Genomic DNA, 19,415 nt, shown 5'->3' with positions numbered 1-19,415 from the left:
ATTTTTCATAATCCAGCAACTACTGTAGCCAACCAACTCTCGCGCCATTTTATTCCCTGCTTTTGGTCGGATAGATCTTTTATGTTTTGAACTCCTTCCCCTCTGTTGAATCCCCTTCTCCTCTCTCCTCACTCTCGTACTTAATGTCCGGGCTCGCCGTCTAGAGCATCCCACGAACTCCCACAAAGAACCGCGACCCTGCACTGTAGCAAGCGGGTTGAGTAGCAAACAGGGAAGCCGCAGTCAATGGTTTAAGCTCCAAAAGTGAATCCAAAGATACAAATCGCTCTTTTACATCATTCAAAACATTCATTTCCTTCCTCACACTTTTATTTTGACATTGAAATCGATTCTTACAACTTTTTCGTTTTTGGTAGTCGTTGGAGGCACCAAAGTTGCGTCAAAAGTGGTTTACCAGCTTTTGTAAGAGTTTTAGCACAAAATCAGCAAAAGGAAAGTGAGGTTAGAGGTGACAGGAAAAAGATTAGGCTGATTCGGTGAAGTTTTGGATTTATGCAAAGTAGCCCGTTTGACATATGTTTTGGGTATAAAGTTATGCATTGAGTTAATGCATATTGAGTCAAATTATATGAAACCCTATGTTCCCTACGAACCATAGGTTATTCACACGAGAAGGCGAGTTCGAGGCAAGCGAGGACAAACTTCTCGTAGGGTTGTTTCATCAAGTTGGATGAAATAATCTTATGCTAATTTAAGAAAATTAACTTTTTGTAAGTTTATGTGATTATGTATTCAACACTATTATATTTAGACTTATTGCATATTGTAGAAAAATGAATGCTTAGAATATATGAATGTTAGTTGATTTCTGTTACGATACATATGATGTTATAATGTTATGGTACATATGACCATGTTGATGAAACTAATTGTCTATAGATATTCATTTGTTATGACTCATGCATGTGATGTATGAAATATCTAAGAATGTGTGCTTCAAGTAATATGTTTTAAAAAAGGTCACGAGAAATGTTATGGGTAGATTATTACATGAGTACTTACAAATATGCTATATAAGGATGTGGTATTCCCGACTCCTGATGTTCAGGAGGCGATGAAATTCTAGAATCGTTTTGATCAGGTGATGACAAAACATAGAAAATCGTTAGTATCAGGAGGGTTATTGATAATTGTTATGTTGAGGGGTAACATTTATCGATAGTTTATATAGTCTTTGGAGCAGAGTAGCGACCCATGATAAGAGGACATAGAAATATTTAAGAATTATACATTTACAAGTGACATTATTATGAAATGACACTTATGAAAAGACAATGTTATAATTACACACGATAAAGAGCTTACAAACATGCTTATGATTTCATGCTTATAGCATATACATATTTATACAGCAGGCTTGATTTCTACACCACTTGCTTTTCTTTTCATGTCTATATGACTTCAGTTTATTATGACTTGTGTATGTAGACTTGTACAGTTACATATGAGTATACACATTATTTTCTTTCAGTGTATAAAAACTTAGTTTAGCCTTGATTATTTCTCTGTGTTTGTTGTTACTCACTCTACGTTGTTGCCTTTCCAGTGAAGGCAACGACAACCGGGACAACTAGACAGGTGTGATTTGTACAGCTTCTGCACTTATAATTTTGGGAGTTTTTACATACATTTTGGTACATATTTTATTTATATTGGATTTAGAAACTCTATAAAATTTTCATGTTTTGAGGTTATGATTTTTCAACACTTCTTGGTATGCATATCTATGAGTTATGAAATGCAATGTATCATGTATGTTTGTAGTGATTTAGTTAAACAAGCTCATCACTCATTGGGTCATAATTCTACGTGTCAGGATGACTGTCACTGAGAATTTAGTCTGATCAAATTATTTGTTGCACCTCAGCCGACCCTTAAAAGAGAGTCAGTTAAGGTGTGACACCACAACCCTCTCTTTCACTGCCCCTTGTAGTCTCAACCCTCCACTTCACTGCCCCTCGCAGTCTCAGTCATTCCCTTTGCTATCATTGCTATTCTAGGTCATCTGCTTTATTATCAACGCAATTACAACCCCTCCTACTGTCCCAGCAATCCACGACCCATTTCAGTCTCCTGCTATCTCCCACACCATCGAGTTGATCTCCACCAACCGAATAGAGACGTAGTGTGTGTTTGTGTTGTGTTTGTTATAAATTTTCTTTTTTGAGTGTGTTTGATTGTAATTGTCTATTTGCTTTCAATAATAACATTTGATTTTTCTATTGTAGTTTGGGTTAACTCCAATATCAAAAATAACAATCAAACAGATGAAAAAACATTCTAAAAGTAGAGAGAAAGCTGTGCCAAAAATACCCCTATTGTTCGTTCAAAAATTGATAAGTTTCGTATAGTGTCATCGTTGTGCTTTTTAAAAAAAAATGAAAAATTAGAAAATTATTGAACTTAAATTAGACATGTGTCTTGAGAAAAAATTGAATGAATCAATGGGATTCAAATACAGTTCTAATATCATGAGCAACATATAAGAATGAACGATGATTATAGGTAAGTTTAAGAAATACCTTTCCATCATTTTGTATTTCAGGGATAATTAATCCCGCACCCGTGTGAATCCTAAATCTGCAAAAAAAATATAGATACTACCCAATTTCAAATATAAAAGTTATGAAAAAGGATAGTTCAAATTTAATACTGCATAACCACAAATCGGGCACTACTTGTAGATAGAAACGCATACATCCTACTATTAGAAGAAACTTATTTTATGTCCAACAGTAGGACAAGTAGGACTTAAGTTAGATGCATAAAATGTTCCATGTTAAATAAGATGTGGCATCAATGTACCTTTAATTTTAAACATATATTTGTGACTGATTGTACTCAAAGGTACATAAAACAAGCCGCAAAAATTATCTCACATGCATTAATTGTGAGAGACGAAGATAATGTGTCAAACTTTTTACATGAAAAGCATTGATCCGGAAATTGTGATTTCTTCAGTTGTAGATTCTGCCAAATTAAAGATGTTTTTTTACCAGTGAAAGGATTCACTCGGAAAAACATTTGTCTATGCATTCAACTTGCCTTTTAAGAAAAGAAACATTAAAGATATTCCAAGTTCTTATGAACAGAGGTCTTCATAGAGAAATTAATATATTTATGATTCAAAGTAAATGCAAGCAAAATCATCCAATTTTATAACCGAAAGTGTTCCTATCATTTCACTCTAGGATTTATCTGCTCATTTGTCATGTTCAAGTTGTGTTATCATAATATGATCATCAACATCATTATTCTCATCCCAACTATTTGGTGTTTGCTTTATAAATCCTCATTTTTCATTTGTTCCTATCAAGTGACGCAAAAAGAATTTAGCAATGCTTCGCAAATCCTTTTTAATAACTTTTTTTGTGTTACTTTAGGTCTACCCCTTTTCCATCCAAATCTTTTAGCACCAATCTCATCCAACCATCTAATGAATGTATTTTCTATTCTTCATTGTATATGTCAAACCCACATAAGTCTATTAATTATTATTATATCTTCAAAAGATGCTATTACAATTGATGAGATTGTTGAACATCAAATAATATTGGGCAGTCTAATTGATCATTCTACTAATAAGTGAGGAGATTGTGCAACCAAAGAGATGAATGTCAATCATCAATGGTTGACAAATGTAAGACACTTGTCATTGGCAAATACGATAGAGGGGATCATCACATGAGCAACAACGAACAGTCGACCTAGTCGTAGGTCATTCTCCCAATGGAACTAGAGATCAAGCAACCAAGAAAATGAGTAGGAAATTGGTGGCTCATAAAAGTCAGATTCAAAGGCTGACAAACATTAGATATCGATGGCTAACGAATATTAGAGGTTGGTAATTGACAGATATTAGATATTGGTGGTTGTCAAACATTAGATAACACGCGTTAAAAATATCAAGTAACACACCCACCATGCATATGCACTATTAAGTGTTTGCACCCAATCTTGCTGGCCACTGCCACGACACGAGTGCTCTCCTCATACTTAACACATGATCTTACAACTTTCACTCGTCACTATTATTTAAGTTCCTCTTAGATTTTCTATGTTTCTCCTAAATACCATGGTTTTTATTTCCCATCTTACTAACACAGTCACCTTCAATAATCAGCACCACCATGAACTTTAATTGTACCAATTATCTCATGAGATCAAAACATTTTGTTTCGTTGTTATATCTCATGATAAACTCCATTATCTTAACATTTGATTACACTGTTTTTATATGATTATTCAATCTCTACTCTGAGATCATCTCTCCCCAATAAAGTGATATGTAGATCCAAGAAAATTATAGCACTCTACGAAGCAAATGGGTGGGTTACTTCAGTAGCTTGCCTCTTCAAAATAGGCAGTATATGCATTATAAAGAATTTTGATGAACAACAACAACAACAACAACAAAACCTTAATCCCATTACGTGGGGTAGGCTATATGAATCATTTTTCTCCATTGTGTCCTATTTAGTGTCATATTTTCATTTAGTTCTAGTAAATTATGATCATTTTTTTATACAATAAGCCCAAGTCTTCCTAGGTTTTCTTAGCACAAGTCGAATCTAAAACATCTACTCTCCTGATCGGATCATCAGATGGTCGACGTTTAATGTGACCAAACCATCTAGACGACTTTCTCTAATTTTGTTCGTCACATGAGCTACACCAACCCTATCACAGATCCTATCACAGATATATTCATATATTCATTTCGCATTTTTGTCTTTAAGTGTAAAGCCACTCATCCACCTAATCATTCTCATCTCGGCAACACTTAACTTATTATTATGTTAAAGGCCAACATTCAGGGCCATAGAGCATTGCACGTTTCACCACCGTCTTATAAAATTTTCCTTTTAGTCTAAGCGATACTTTTCTATCACACAAAAGGCCCGAAGCATTCCTCCACTTCAACCAACCACCTTGAATTCTACTATTAACATCCCCATCTATATCACCATCGCTTTGAACAACGGACCCAAGATATCTAAATCGTTCACACCTTTTAATAATTTGATCACCCAAAGTCACACTTCTGTCACTAGAGTTACTACTACTAAAACGACATTCCATGAATTTAGTTTTAGTTCTACTTAAATGAAGGCCTTTAGACTCCAATGTAGACCTCCATATTTCAAGTTTTTCCTGAGCTTTTTCTCTCGTTTTATCCACGAGAAGGATATCATCGGCAAAAAGCATACACCAAGGTAAATCCTCCTGTAGATGTCCAGTAAGACCATCTATAACTAAAGCAAAAAAGATATAGGCTTAAAGCCGATCCCTGATGTAATCCAACAGAAATAGGAAAATATTTGGTCAATCCTCCTTCAGTTTGAACACAAGTAACAGCTCTAGTATGCATATCTTTAATGACTTAAATATAAGTCATATCAACACCTTTCTTCTCAAGAACTCTCCAAAGGATATTTCTTGGAACCTTATTGTAAGCTTTTTCTAAATCAATAAAAATCAAATGTAGATTCTCCTTATTATCTATGAACTTTTCCATCAAACCACTCAATAAATGCATAGCTTCCATAATAGGCTTTCCCAGCATAAATCCAAATTGACTATGAGAAATCTTTGTAATGTGTCTTAACCTATATTCAATTACCCAGCCTCATGACTTTAAAGTATGACACATCAACTTAATTCCTCTATAATTTGCACACTCTTGTGCATCCACTTTATTCTTAAAAATGGGAAACAAAATACTTTTCCTTCACTCCTCAGGCATCATTTTTATTTTTTAAAATAATATTAAAGAGTTCATTAAGCCAAGAAACTCTCAAATTTCCAAAATATTTTCACACATCAATTGGGATATCATCAGGTCCTACAGACTTTCCACCTCTGGTTTTCTTTAAAACCTCCTCAACTTTACTTTTACTAATGCGACGGTAAAAATGAAACGTTTTATTATTATTCACGATATTAAGATCACTAAGGTCGATCGTATTTTCAGAAACTTCATTAAAAAGTTTATCAAAATAACTCACCCACCTATGTTGAATATTTTTTCTAAGAAAAGTACTTTTTGATTTTCATCTTTAATACACATTACTTGAGTCAAATCTTTATTTTTCTTTTATTTTTGTTTGGCTAGTTTATACATATATTTTTCACCCTCTTTAGTATTTAATCTATAATAAAGATCATTAAAAGAAGAATTTTTAGCGTCATAAATCGTTCTTTAGACTCCCTGCGGGTCATTTGATATTTTTCCCATTTGTCTAAGCTTTTTACATTTAAACCAATTTTCATAATATAATTTCTTATATTTTATCTTTTCTTACACATTATTATTCCACCACCAACTAATTTTATTTATAAAAACTTTTTTCTTTTAATTCCCTAAGCACATCTTTTGCTACTTGTTTAATAGTATTTGTTACTTTATCCCACGTAACATTTGTTTCTTCATGAACAACCCAGATTTTGAAATCTTAAATTTTACTGATAAAAATAATTTTATTTGTGTCTTTTAGATTCCCCCATCTAATTCTAAGATGATAAGTCCTAGTATTCTTTACTTTACAACTCTTCATCTCAAAATCTAGAACTAATAAACGATGTTGGGTACTTAAATTCTTGCTTGGAATGACCTTACAATCTTTAAAATCTAGACAATTTTTTTCTTCTCATAAGAAAATAATCAATTTGTGTTTTATTAGATCCACTCTAATAAGTAATAAGATGCTCATCTCTTTTCTTGAATAAAGTAATAGTAATAATAAAATCATATGTTAAAGCAAAATCTAAAATAGCTCTACCTTCTTCATTAGTTACTCCAAAACTGTAACCATCATGAGTATTTCTGAAGTGTTCTACCACACTATTGACATGTCCATTTAAATCTCCTCTAATAAAAATTCTTTCTTCAAGAGGTATCATTTGTACTAAGTCTTTTAAGTCATTCCAAAAATTATTTTTAGACCGTATCTAAACATACTTGAGGAGCATAAGCACTTATAATATTAAAAATCTTTGTATTAAGTTTTCTCTAAGCTATTCCAAAAATTATCTTTAGATCATGTATCTAAACCTACTTGAGGAGCATAAGCACTTATAATAGAGGAGCATAAGCACTTATAATTAATCTTAAGGGTTATAATTCTATCTCCAATTCTATTAATTTTTACAACATTATCTTTTAAACTCTTATCTATACTTTACAACATTATCTTTTAAACATTATCTTTTAAACTCTTATCTATACTTACACCTACACCATTTCTAATGTGACTATTACCAGAATACCAAAGTTTAAAACCTAAATTATCAATCTCCTTAGCATTTTCTCCAACCCATTTAGTTTCTTGGAAACATAAGATATTAATATTTTTTATGAATCATAATATCTACTAATTCTATTAATTTATTAATTTACCATTTTCATTAATTTACCATTGAGAGTATCTATATTCTAAGATTCTATCCTAATATTAGTTTCATTAGTTTCATGGACTAACATTTTTATATGCATTCGTCTGTAATGTGGGAACTCTTGCTTATTTAACACTACAACCGAGCGTCGGTGTAGCGACCTGTTCACATTTTTCAATGTATTCAGGCTATACAACATGTCGCTTCCAGGGGACGCCCTAACATTTACACAATGATCAAAATGATTCATATCATGATTTTTTTGACAAGTTTTACGTTGGCGGTCGACTACCTAACGCAAAAATAAAACAAAGAATTTCTAGTTGTCATTTTTATAACAGACATGCACCTTTCTCATGCAGTGTGCCATCCTAGTTAACAGTCGACTCCAAAGTGACCAATATTGCAACTTTCTCTAAGTTTTTAAAGTCATTGATCTCTCCACTCTCAATCATTGACTCCCGATTAACTAGCTTCGCCAGTAGTTTTTAGAGGTAATAAAGGCAATCAAGGACATGGTGGCAAGACTAATGGTGGTTGAGGCCACAATACTTTCTTTACCCCTCATCTTAATTTCATTCACACTAAGCATCCTCCTAAATGTTCTTAGCAAAAATTTGATCACCCCTACCACTCAGCATGCTTCTCCATCTGGTCCAGCTCTTCTTATCCTTTTGGGTGCCTTAACTTTCAGATAGATTATTATTTCTTAGGAAAAGTACAATTAACTAATCATCAAGCACAAACATTAATCATTCACTCATGATGTCTCTTCCTCTAAATTTGCTGCAATTGTCAGTACAAATATGTTTTAAGAGTCTTAGATTCATGTGTCTATTCACATAAGATTAGTAATTTCCACCTAATTTTATATCTTCCCATGTCCTCTCTACCATTTGTCATTCTTCTCTATGAATAACTTTAATTTTTTCGGGGTAGTGTAATTGTTTGGAGGAGAATTTCGATAAATTTTACCAGCTATAAGACTTGTATACAAAATTGATATTACTAAGTACAACATGGTTAAGTCTTACTTGCGAAAAGAAGTGAAAATTTTTAAACTAAAAGAAAATATGAGAGCTAGAATTGATTCATTATTTTCTAAATTTATATTTACGGGAAATGAATAAGAGCCTCAAACTAAAGATCAATTAGTAAGGATTTAAAATGAGATGACAATAAAATATTAGATAATGATGCTTCAGAAGAATTATTAAAAAAATAAGTATTTTCTTATATTAAAAAAATGTAATATCATCTCATTATATCATGGAAAGAGCTATCTTAGAAACAAAAAATGAATCTATTGACAAGATAAAACAAAAGCTAATTAAATATATTTTTGGAGACAAGGTTATATATTATAAAATACAGTTTACAATTTTTGAACTCATTGACAGCGAATCGACTTCCTCCGCATTGACTTGAGCTCAAGAAATGTTGTCTAATAATGTTATTACCCTCGTCGCCATCTCCATATCCGGTTTACAAAATTTGGATCCTTAAATTGGCTTGTATAATGTAACAAGAATGCTTTGTAAATCATATTAAGAAAATGTCATCCATACAGAAATATCAATCGATCAATTCTCTGGCAAACTATTAATGATCCCGTGATACCTCAGAGTCCAAATAATATTGAACTCTATCATTCAAATTTAAATGAAAATAATTCCAATTTGCAATGACAATCAATAAATCAAAAAGTCAAACAAATCTAATGTTGAAATATATCTTACTCAAAATAAAATTCTTACACGGATAATTATGCATTGCATTATTTAAAGGCATATCATTGAGTTTTACCTAAGTATTTATCATGTCTAATAAATATGCTTCAAAACAAGGCTCTATACAAAAAAAGTTATATACAAATATGTATTAGCATTCTCCTAATAAACATTTAGTATACAAATAATTTGTAGCATAGAATAATATATAACTTATCTATCAATAAATGTTTTAATGAATGTTTTAATGAATTTTTTTTTTTTTTGGAAATACTTACATTAATGATTTTTTTATTTTATGACAAATCAATATTTCTAGAGCTATCAAATTTAATGAATTTATCACTACATCAATGTTATTATATGATAAAAACCAACATAGCAAAAGAAGATAACAAAAAAAAAATTGAATCAGATCAATGAGAGAAAATACTTATTTTGATGGACAAATGTAATTCATTATTTCATAATTTAATTTTAAATTTTCAATATAATATAATATTTAAATTATAATAGATGATATTATAAAAAAGAAAATTCATATTTTTATTTTAACTAAGAATTTTAATATTTTTTTTTCTCTATGCACAAAATTTAAAAATACATGCAATAATATTTAATGATATTATTGATAAACTTACTAAACTATTTAATAGTGGCAAAATATGTCATTTTCAACCGATAAATTAAAGAAAAACAACAAATTTTATAATGTAAATTAGAAGTCTCACAAAAATATATCAAGTGATTAGTGACAAGAATTTATATTCATCTAAAAAATTATCAACAATATCAGAGATCAAGTCAGATTTACGTTGATGAAGATTTTTCTCCTTTCATTATAGTTTAATAAGTTTATGTTTTGTATGGCAACAACTCAGCTTTTTCTTCATCATGAAACGAGGTTTGTATGGTGCCTTAACAAGCCATTTTATTTGATGCTTTAACAAGTTAATGAGTATGACTTCATCTCAACTATTACAAATAAAGGTTAATGAATGTTTTGATAATGCATTTTATGCGAATTATGTTTTGATACTGCATTTGATGTGAGAAATTTGTCAAACATACATGTTTATTCAGTGCTTTAACAAGCTCGCTAGAGGAATGCTCATTTCTTGTAAATTTTAATTCAATCAATGCTCAAATTTTAATGAGTTTAAAGTAGGTTTATTTTGATTTTTCTTTCAAGTCATTTCTGATGGGGAATCCAATAGACTATGGAGTAAGTGTCATTTGGGAACGGGATATGAAAATGATTTTCCGCAACCTGTGTTTAAAAAAAGTTAGTGAATGATTTAGATATCTCGGGTCTATTGTTCAAAGTGATGGTGATATAGAAGGGGAAGTTATTACTAGAATTCAAGTTGGATGATTGAATTGCATGAATGAATCAAGTCTATCGTGTGATAGAAAAATACCGCTGAAACTTAAAGGAAAATTTCATAAAATGATGATGAGACCTATAATGCTTTATGGCACAGAATGTTGGCCTATAAAAGATAAGCATAAAATTAAGTAGTTAAATGTTGTTGAGACGAGATGTTTAGATTGATGGGTGGATTTAGACTTAGAGACAAAATTTAAAATGAATATATCCATGAAAGGTTGGAGTAGCTCCAATGGTAGACAAGATTAAAGAGAGTCACTTGGTTTGATCGCATTAAATGTCGACCATCTGCTAACTCGGTTATAAGAGTAGACATTTTAAATTTAGCTTATGTTAAAAAATGTAGAGGTAGACCTAAGAAGGCTTGGGCATGTTGTATAAAAAAAATGATCTTAATTTATTATTTATTAGAATTAAATAAAAATATGACACTTAATACGACACAATGGAGAAAAAGGATTCATTTAGCCAACCCCACTTAGCGGGATAAAGGCTTGTTATTGTTGTTATTGTTTTATTGTTGTTGTGTTTGAAGAATTTGCAATTAGGCAATTGACTAGGAATTTATTTTATTAAAGATGATTCGTAGGATATTATGATACACTTCAAAGAGAGAATTGTAGAAAGTAGAATAGAACTTAACTACAAAATAAATGGGATCAACTTAAGAACTAAAGAAAATTATGGAAGGAGCTAAAACAAGAATCAACTGGGTTGGATTACGATTCTATAAAAAAGACCATTGATGCATCAGATGAATGATGAAAATAAAAACTATAGATAAATTATTTAATTTGCACACTCTATTCATATTATTCAGAAAACATTCAAGTGTGTACTTACAGTTAATATCTATGTTCATGAACTCAATGAAATACCAAATGTACCAAATGCCAAAAAAATTTAGATATTGTGGCATAGATCTCAATCCAGAAGAAAAACCATATTAGGTGTATGGTGGTGTTGTTTCTACTAAAGCTCGAGCATAGACTCCAAGCCAAAAGCCCCATGAAGCTACAAATGGTCCTTACAATTTTGATCTAAGATAAAGCTCAAATGACCTCATTAAGGACTCATTGCATGAGATAGATGATCTTGCTAAATCCAACATTTGAAGCATAAGCCATCTCAGGGTTAAAGAAGTTTCGAAAAAAAAAAACAAAAGTTGGTTAAGAAATCAAATTGCATAGTTAGTGATTGCAAGCACAACTATGACATTTGCTTCAAGTGTGCAATATGCACCACCATCACTTTTGAAGCTATCATTAAGCTAGACCATATCATGAGTCTTCAAAGACATTTCTCCTTATTTGCGCTCTACAAAACTGCTTGAGAATGTTAATAAGAGGGAGATGTTTATAACTATAATCCCTAAGCGAAGGATTTATTATCTACTTTATTATTTTGAGAACTAGGGTTCATTATCTATGCTTTTACTTTGAGAACCACAATTTATCGTATAAAAAGAATAATTTAAAAACTTTGGGAGATAATTATAGTTGCACTATTTTGTAATATTCACTAACATTATTTTGTCTTATTAGTTATCATTGTGCACTTCTCGTTTACTATTGAACAATGAGTCAATATATATTTCACATATTTAATGAATTCTTTAATGTATGTTGTTATGGATAATAATAGCCAATATAAATATAGGAAAATCATTATCACAATTATATGTCAAACTTATGAGTACTATGAATCCTATATTTGCAGCACTCCATGACCACTAGCTTTATTGAAGAAAAATTGATTGCTAAGTTACTCATGACCACTACCTGAGAAGATTTTATAGCAGTATCTATATAACACCTTTCATTTTTAGATCTCTTGCAAAAGGTAGAAACTCATCATAGGCTCCGCTGATTATCCTGAACAATATCAAGAGAAGTGTTGCTATAAAATTATACATTTTTATCATATAAAAAATTTATGAGAGCAGCAAGCGAGAGATTTCAGCATTCCTCTAAAATAATTAGTAGGTATTTCTCTATTGGTATAAATGCATTGATCAGCTTGTCCTCCAAAGTTATAAATTTATTAGCTACATCATTTCACATGAAGCCAATAGAGATATCTCATGATTGTCAGTCTACATAATACTTTAAGGTATATATTACATTCTAATTTTTTCCATTAGCAAATCAGATGAATTTGAATATCAATAAATTATTATATGATAAAGCATTGCATCGAAGCGATCGATGGAACACATGTAGAATCTCGCATCCTCAGTAGTTATAAGGTGCAAAAATTGGTCATTGTGGCTAGCCCAAACAATATATAACGGCAATATGTGACTTCAATATATGCCTCACTTTCATGATGATCAGTTGGGAAGAAAATGCCAATAATAATCATGCTTTTAAATTTGTCGCAGTCCCTTTAATACAATATTTTCATGCCTCCTCCAGAATAGTCGCCATTAAAATATTTGTTCATTTAACAAAGTCGCCTACGAACTAATTTTATCTAACTTCTATCAAGAAAATATTATCTTGTAAATGTTGGATACACTATGCAACAAGAATTTTTGATGTTGTATCATGATGCAAAATATCACTTCATTTTGAAAAGAGAAGTCAAGTGATTTGAGGGAAGAAAGAAATATTCAACAAGTGACACTACTTGTTACGTGGGGTCATTAAGAGAGCATTTAGAGTTTATAAGAAGAAATGGGTTATTCAATGATACATGTCTATGTACTCATTCAAAAAACATGCTAAAATAGTTGTGGCTACAATGATGATACATAATTTCATGTGATGTCAACATTCACATAATGATATTAAATTTGATATTTTAGATGAAGATCGATCATATGTCCCACCTAAAATGTATTAGTATTGAATAGGTTAAACAATGCTCGAGATTACTCATGATATAGTAGACTCAGGCATAGGTTGGAAAAGGAGCCGAGGAAATGAAAGAGCATAGAGAGCTCATTACAAATGTTTTATATAATTAATAGTGTGACCTAAAGAAGATTTAATTTTCATATGTATATATATAGGATTTAAGCTCTGCCACCATGAATGTTTGGTCTCTCTCACTTCACTTTTTCAATATATAGGTTGAATAAGCTTTGAATTTTCTATATAATCTCCTATAAATTCTTTTTTTTTCCTTTTGCATTGGCTACACGCTATTTCGCTAGTTTCCTATTTATCTTATGAATAAATTCCTCATTTAATTTTGATTGATACTAGGTGTAAATAGTTGATACTAGGTGCTTTTGGTTTAGGTTGTGCTAAAGTATATATTATAGGTTGCCTATCTCAGTTGTTTTTAGGTTTACAAAATGAATAGAATCTTCGTTTTCTTATAATTGTTGTTACTCCCACCTACACAACCTCTTGGCCAATCATGAAAAATCCATCTATAACATAATAATTGGGTGTTTCTACTCTCTAAGTCCAGTATAAATGAAACACAACTTTAGTCGTCACATCTATAGAATCTTCGTCAATCAACTTATTTATTTTTGATGAAGAATGAGTTTCATCCCTTCGATATGATCAGTTAGCACTCCATAACATATTATTTATTGTCATTGTGGATTACAATGTAAATTACTCAAAAATCGGGGAAGAAGATTCTACATATGTCCTCAGAGCAAATCGGATGATAACTGATTATTTCAAATGGTACGAGTAGGCCTGTAAACGAGCTGAGCTTGAGCAAGCTCAGGCTTGGCTTGTGTTCTGCTCGTTTGAAATAGCTTGTGTTCGAAATCAGCTCGTGTTCGAAATTGGCTTGTGAACAATGTCTTTGTGTTCGGCTCGATTTAAATATTCGTGTTCTTATTCGGCTCGAAATTGGCTCGGAAGAATTATATTGAAAAAAATAGATGCAAAATGTGGGATTCAAACCTGGACCAAATGTATACAAAAGAAAACACTAACCACATTGCCACACTAGATGTTATGATTTAAGCTTAGATAAAGATATATATAATATATTATTTATAGGATTCGAACTTGGACCAAATGTATACAAAAAAAAACACTAACCACATTGTCACACTAGATGTTATGATTTAAGCTTAGATAAAAATATATATAATATATTATTATATAAATAATATATGTAATATATTATTGTATAAATAATTATATTTTTTATTAATTTCGAGCTAAAACGAGTCGAACACGAGCGAACAAAGAGTTGTTCATGTTTCACTCGTTTATAATTCGAGCTTTAAAAATTTGTTCGTGTTCGGCTCGATTACTTAACGAACGAGCCGAACACAAGCTACTTAACGAGCCGAACACGAGCTGTTCGCGAACAACGAGCTTTTTTGACAGCCATAGGTACGAGTACGAAAAACTTATTCAAGCATCTTCTCATGCTGTTCATGCAAGAGGAATAGAATCAATGGAAGATCCATTCAAGAGTAATGTGTTCATCGAATATGAACTTCACCAAATTAAAAATCTAATTGTGATTGTGAATGTATTCGTACAAGTGGCGATAATTTTTTTAAGAGGTTATTTTGTTGAGGTTTATATGTAATTCAATGATAATTTGAAGACTAATACTTTCAGTGGCAGTAGCATGCATCCTTGAATCTACAACTTCCATTATTCATTGTTTTTAGTATTTAAAATGTAGGTCTGCATAATATCAAACTTGGTCTTTATTTTAGTGAATTTAGGTTTATCTCTGTTAAACAAAAAAAAAGGTGGCGTGCCCGATTAATCTATGTGAAAAAGAATGACCGGTAATATTAAAATTTTATTTATGCTATTCTGTTTAAAGTTCTTCTGAAAGAATTGTCTTATAGCTAACACATGCACATAAAAGTATTTTAGACTTTATTTTAGAAATAATTATAGCACAACTGATTCACCACTGAACTTTCCAAACATACATACTGATTCACGAACAGTTGTTTTCTGACAATAGTTTTTTGTACTACAGCTTCTTGACAGTAGATTTCCTGCAACAACTTTACAGTTATTTTTTCAAACAGTTGCAGATACCCAAAATAGACTAAATGAAAAGAATAGTGGGAGAAGGAAGTTAGCCAATAGACTGGCAGGAGAGGAAAGATTTCGGATAAGGGAAGAGAAATGAGAAGAATTTGTTCCAACAATCACAAAAGAGCAAAATCCAAGCACGAAAGAACAACAATATTGGGGTTATAAGAGAAGAAGATAAAGAAGAGGAAAGCCAAGAAATTACCAATAATAAATCATCTGGAATCCAATAGAAAAAAAATCTCAAGTGCATACTACATAAATGACCCTTCCTAAACAATTAAATTCAAACTATTGTAAATAAAAAAATTCAATGGAACTAAAATGACATAATAAAAATGTCCGCAAATTACTTTAACTAATAAAAGCAAAAAAATTTCATTAATCTCACTAGCCATGAAATTCCAAAGAAGCACTTGTTCTGGACAAATATTAATTTTTATGAATAATAATGTATATGTATGACACTTTTTGAATACCTAATAACTACCGGTTATCTTTTGCATCTTCATTCATTTTTCTAGTCTTGCAAACAGCAGCACAAGAAAAATTTAAAAATGAAATACAATAACGGGAGAAAATATGGTGCTACATAGATAATGTAAGCAGGGGAGGGGTTGCTAAGATTGTCGGGCTAAGGATTATATATGGTTTTTTACTGCAACAGACATCATCTTTATGAATGATGAAAATTATTCAATAGAATTATTACAAGTTAAAGACAAATAATTACCTTTGTATACCATCTAGATTGTCAAGCTCAGCAACGAACCGAGCAAAGCAACGCACACCATTACCACACATCTGGATGCAAAGAAATTAACAGAAAACTTATATGAATTAAAATAACTGTCTCAAGGAGATATGAACAATGTTATCCTACATCATTTGATAAAAAAATGTATGCCGCTAGAACCATAGTATCCTATAACATTTGATGAAAAAGGTATACTGTGAATTTAAAAGAAGCCAAAAGCCAAATAACATAAATAATTAGCTCACACGTATGAGGATAAAGTTGACCTCATTATCAGCATTAAACTTATCCCAACTTTTTGGGGTCAATATTATGAATCCTCATTCTCCATTCATTATTTCCAATTGTTACATTAGCCGCCATGTTTTGCACAGTTTTTCACAAATTGTAGCCATTTTACCTTTTTTCTACCCCTTCCTTTCTTCATAATCTTTCAAAATTAATTTTATCTTTATCAACTTATTCTATTAACGTCTACATTTCATACTCTACCTTGTAAATGCCCAAGCCTACCAAGTCTATTTCTCACTGCCTTATCATCAACATATGCTACTCCTATCCTAGAGTTATAATCATTTATCAATCAATTAATCCTTATTTTGCCAAAAATTCATATTAAGATTCTTATATTGTCCACACTAAATTTTTCATTGCATCACTCCAACCTTAAACTTCATTTAAGTCATAGTTATTCCCATAGAAACATCACAGTATCTGCTTATTTCAACAACTGCCACACTCATCAACCATATTTGAAATTTCCTCAATTAACTTAACAATGACCGAGAACGGCTCAAAATTTTCTTAAATTAACCTCAATACAAACATAGAACTTACTGAAAAGTCTAAAACTGAACCATAATGTCATGATAGCATTAAGCTTCAATGGAACAAAAATGTTATTTTTTTTAAGGTTCCAACACTCGAAGTGAACTATCACGCTAGAGAATTGGACTTCATTAATAATCGAAAGAAAATGAACATGTAATGCTTATATTTTCAAGGTTTTCAGTGCAATGGATTCATTATCATATATATGCCTTAGAATTAGCATTAACATCTAAAAATCATACTTTTTATTACTTTCAGATATATTTGATTCAGATGAAGTAAATAAATATTTAAACAAAAAATAAACATTGAAACATTTGTCTTGAACTTCTAAAACTGCATTAAGAAAATAACTCTATATAAATGTTTTAAAACCTTGCTTCCAATTAAACAACTACGGTATCCTGGGAGACACATTGCTTAAAACAGCTACGCATAAGCAGTTTGATTTGCAGCGCTCTGAAGCTAAATTAATCAGTGCATCCGTCAGTTTTCATCAACTAAAATTTTACGTTTTGTTCAAGTTTTTGAACTTAGAAGAGAGAAAACAAAACGCATAAAGAAGAATGCAACCCGTGTAAACACAAGGAGAAGAATGTACACAAACTACAAAATGAACAAAACATTGTCGTCATGTCAAATCTAGATAGATACAGTACCTCGGGTTCACTACCATCCGAATTAAAAATCCTCATGGTATAATCCGTGTCGTTGAGCCCCGGCAACACGAAAATCACACCATCAGCTCCAACCCCAAAGTTGCGATTACAGATCCTCATCGCCTGCTCGGGAGTAACCCTAGGCTCATTTGACTCTCGGTTATCCACCTAGTTCTCATGACCATTCGCAAAGCAGATTCAATCAAACACAACTACTCCATAACAGAGTAAATAAAAGCATGACATTGCACACCATGATGAAATCGTTTCCAAGGCCGTGGTACTTGACAAAACGGAGGAAGCCAGACTCCTTGTGATCGAGGAAAGCGGGCTGGGGAGTAGCCATATTGGGTGCGTCTACGCTGATTGAAGCAAAAGGTGGTCGAATTCTAGGGTTTCGAAAGAAAGGTGAGGGGGTGCAGTGTTGGAACCTTTGAGAGAGGAGGAAGGGAGAGATTGAGGGGATAACACGGCGCGAAGGGAGACAGAAGGTAGGAGACAACGAGGCGGTCGGCATTATCTCGGATTCCAGCTGCCGTTCCCAGTGATACAAAGCTGGCGGTTTTGTTCTGAAGCGATTACTCCATTCTTAACTATCCGTGTTCCAGGCTATGTTTGGGAGCACCTTTTTAGCTACGGCGCGGGGGGCGGGCCGCGGGATATCTGTGGCTTCTCCCGCTTTCGACCTAAATTTTACCCTTTTCCCTCTACCTACCCTCGGTGATTCCCGTTGTTTCCCCGCGTCTGACCGTCCACCCTTGCTTCCCTCGAGTCCCCTTCTCCTTCTCCTCTTTCGTCGTCCCTCGACCGACAGATCTAAGGTAAGACAAGCTATTTTCTTCTTTCTTTGAGGATCTGACGAAGGATTTGCGTTTTGCGGTTCGTGATGGTTTCTCCTTCACATTTCTTTCCTGTTTCTGTCATTTCTCTTTTCTCCTCCTTCCCTGTCGTGGATCTGTTGCTTCTTAACGAACAATGGCTTTAGGTAGTTCTTGTGGCACAAGAGAAATTACTTCATCTAACTCTTACCTGAGTAGTACACCTAGATTTGGGATCATTTTGGCATTGTCCATCCAAGTTGCAGATCTTGCAGTACTTTTTTTCGGATCTGCGGTTTTGCGATTTTGTGGTTTTGTGGCATTGCGGTTTTGTGGTTTTGTGGCATTGCGGTTTCCTTTGGTTCATGTAGAACTTGTGATTAGTTTGTGAAGGAAAAAAAAAGAAAAAAAGAGGTTTTTTCTGGATTTAGGGAAGCAGTCCCTTTGGTTAGTTCATGCTTTGCACCAATAATAATTTACTTTCACAATCCTTCAATGCATTGATTACACGTTGGAATTATAGCTGCTGCCTTTGAAAATATATAAATTGCCTTATTTCCTTTGGTTCGTGTAGAACTTCTGATTAGTTTGTGAAGGAAAAAAAAACAGAGTTGGTTTATTTCCTTTGGTTCATGTAGAACTTATGATTAGTTTGTGAAGGAAAAAGAAAAAAGGAAAGATATTTTTTCTGGATTTAGTGAAGCAGTACCTTTGGTTAGTTCATGCTTTGCACCAATAATAATTTACTTTCACAATCCTTCAATGCATTGATTTCACGTTGGAATTACAACTGTTGCCTTTAGAAATATATAAATTTGCTTATTTCCTT

At 32.2% G+C, this 19,415-nt stretch overlaps 1 protein-coding gene across 1 annotated transcript in view; it reads right to left on the bottom strand.

The window, feature by feature from the left end:
• Positions 1-18,370, bottom strand: part of LOC110024184 (diaminopimelate epimerase, chloroplastic) — a 61,115-nt gene extending 42,745 nt beyond the window's left edge. The window contains exons 1-4 of the mRNA XM_020723996.1: positions 18,022-18,370; positions 17,769-17,936; positions 16,255-16,325; positions 2,544-2,601 (exon numbers count right to left, since the gene is read on the bottom strand). Coding sequence (XP_020579655.1) covers positions 2,544-2,601; positions 16,255-16,325; positions 17,769-17,936; positions 18,022-18,285 — 561 coding nt within the window. The 5' untranslated portion in view covers positions 18,286-18,370. The remainder of the gene's footprint in view (positions 1-2,543; positions 2,602-16,254; positions 16,326-17,768; positions 17,937-18,021) is intronic.
• Positions 18,371-19,415: the final 1,045 nt, after the last annotated feature.

This window comes from Phalaenopsis equestris, unplaced genomic scaffold (assembly GCF_001263595.1).
Source record: "Phalaenopsis equestris unplaced genomic scaffold, ASM126359v1 Scaffold000250, whole genome shotgun sequence".
In the NCBI taxonomy this organism is placed as follows: Eukaryota; Viridiplantae; Streptophyta; class Magnoliopsida; order Asparagales; family Orchidaceae; genus Phalaenopsis; species Phalaenopsis equestris.
Note: the sequence above shows the minus strand (reverse complement) of the source record. Positions and strands in the feature narration are given on the sequence as shown.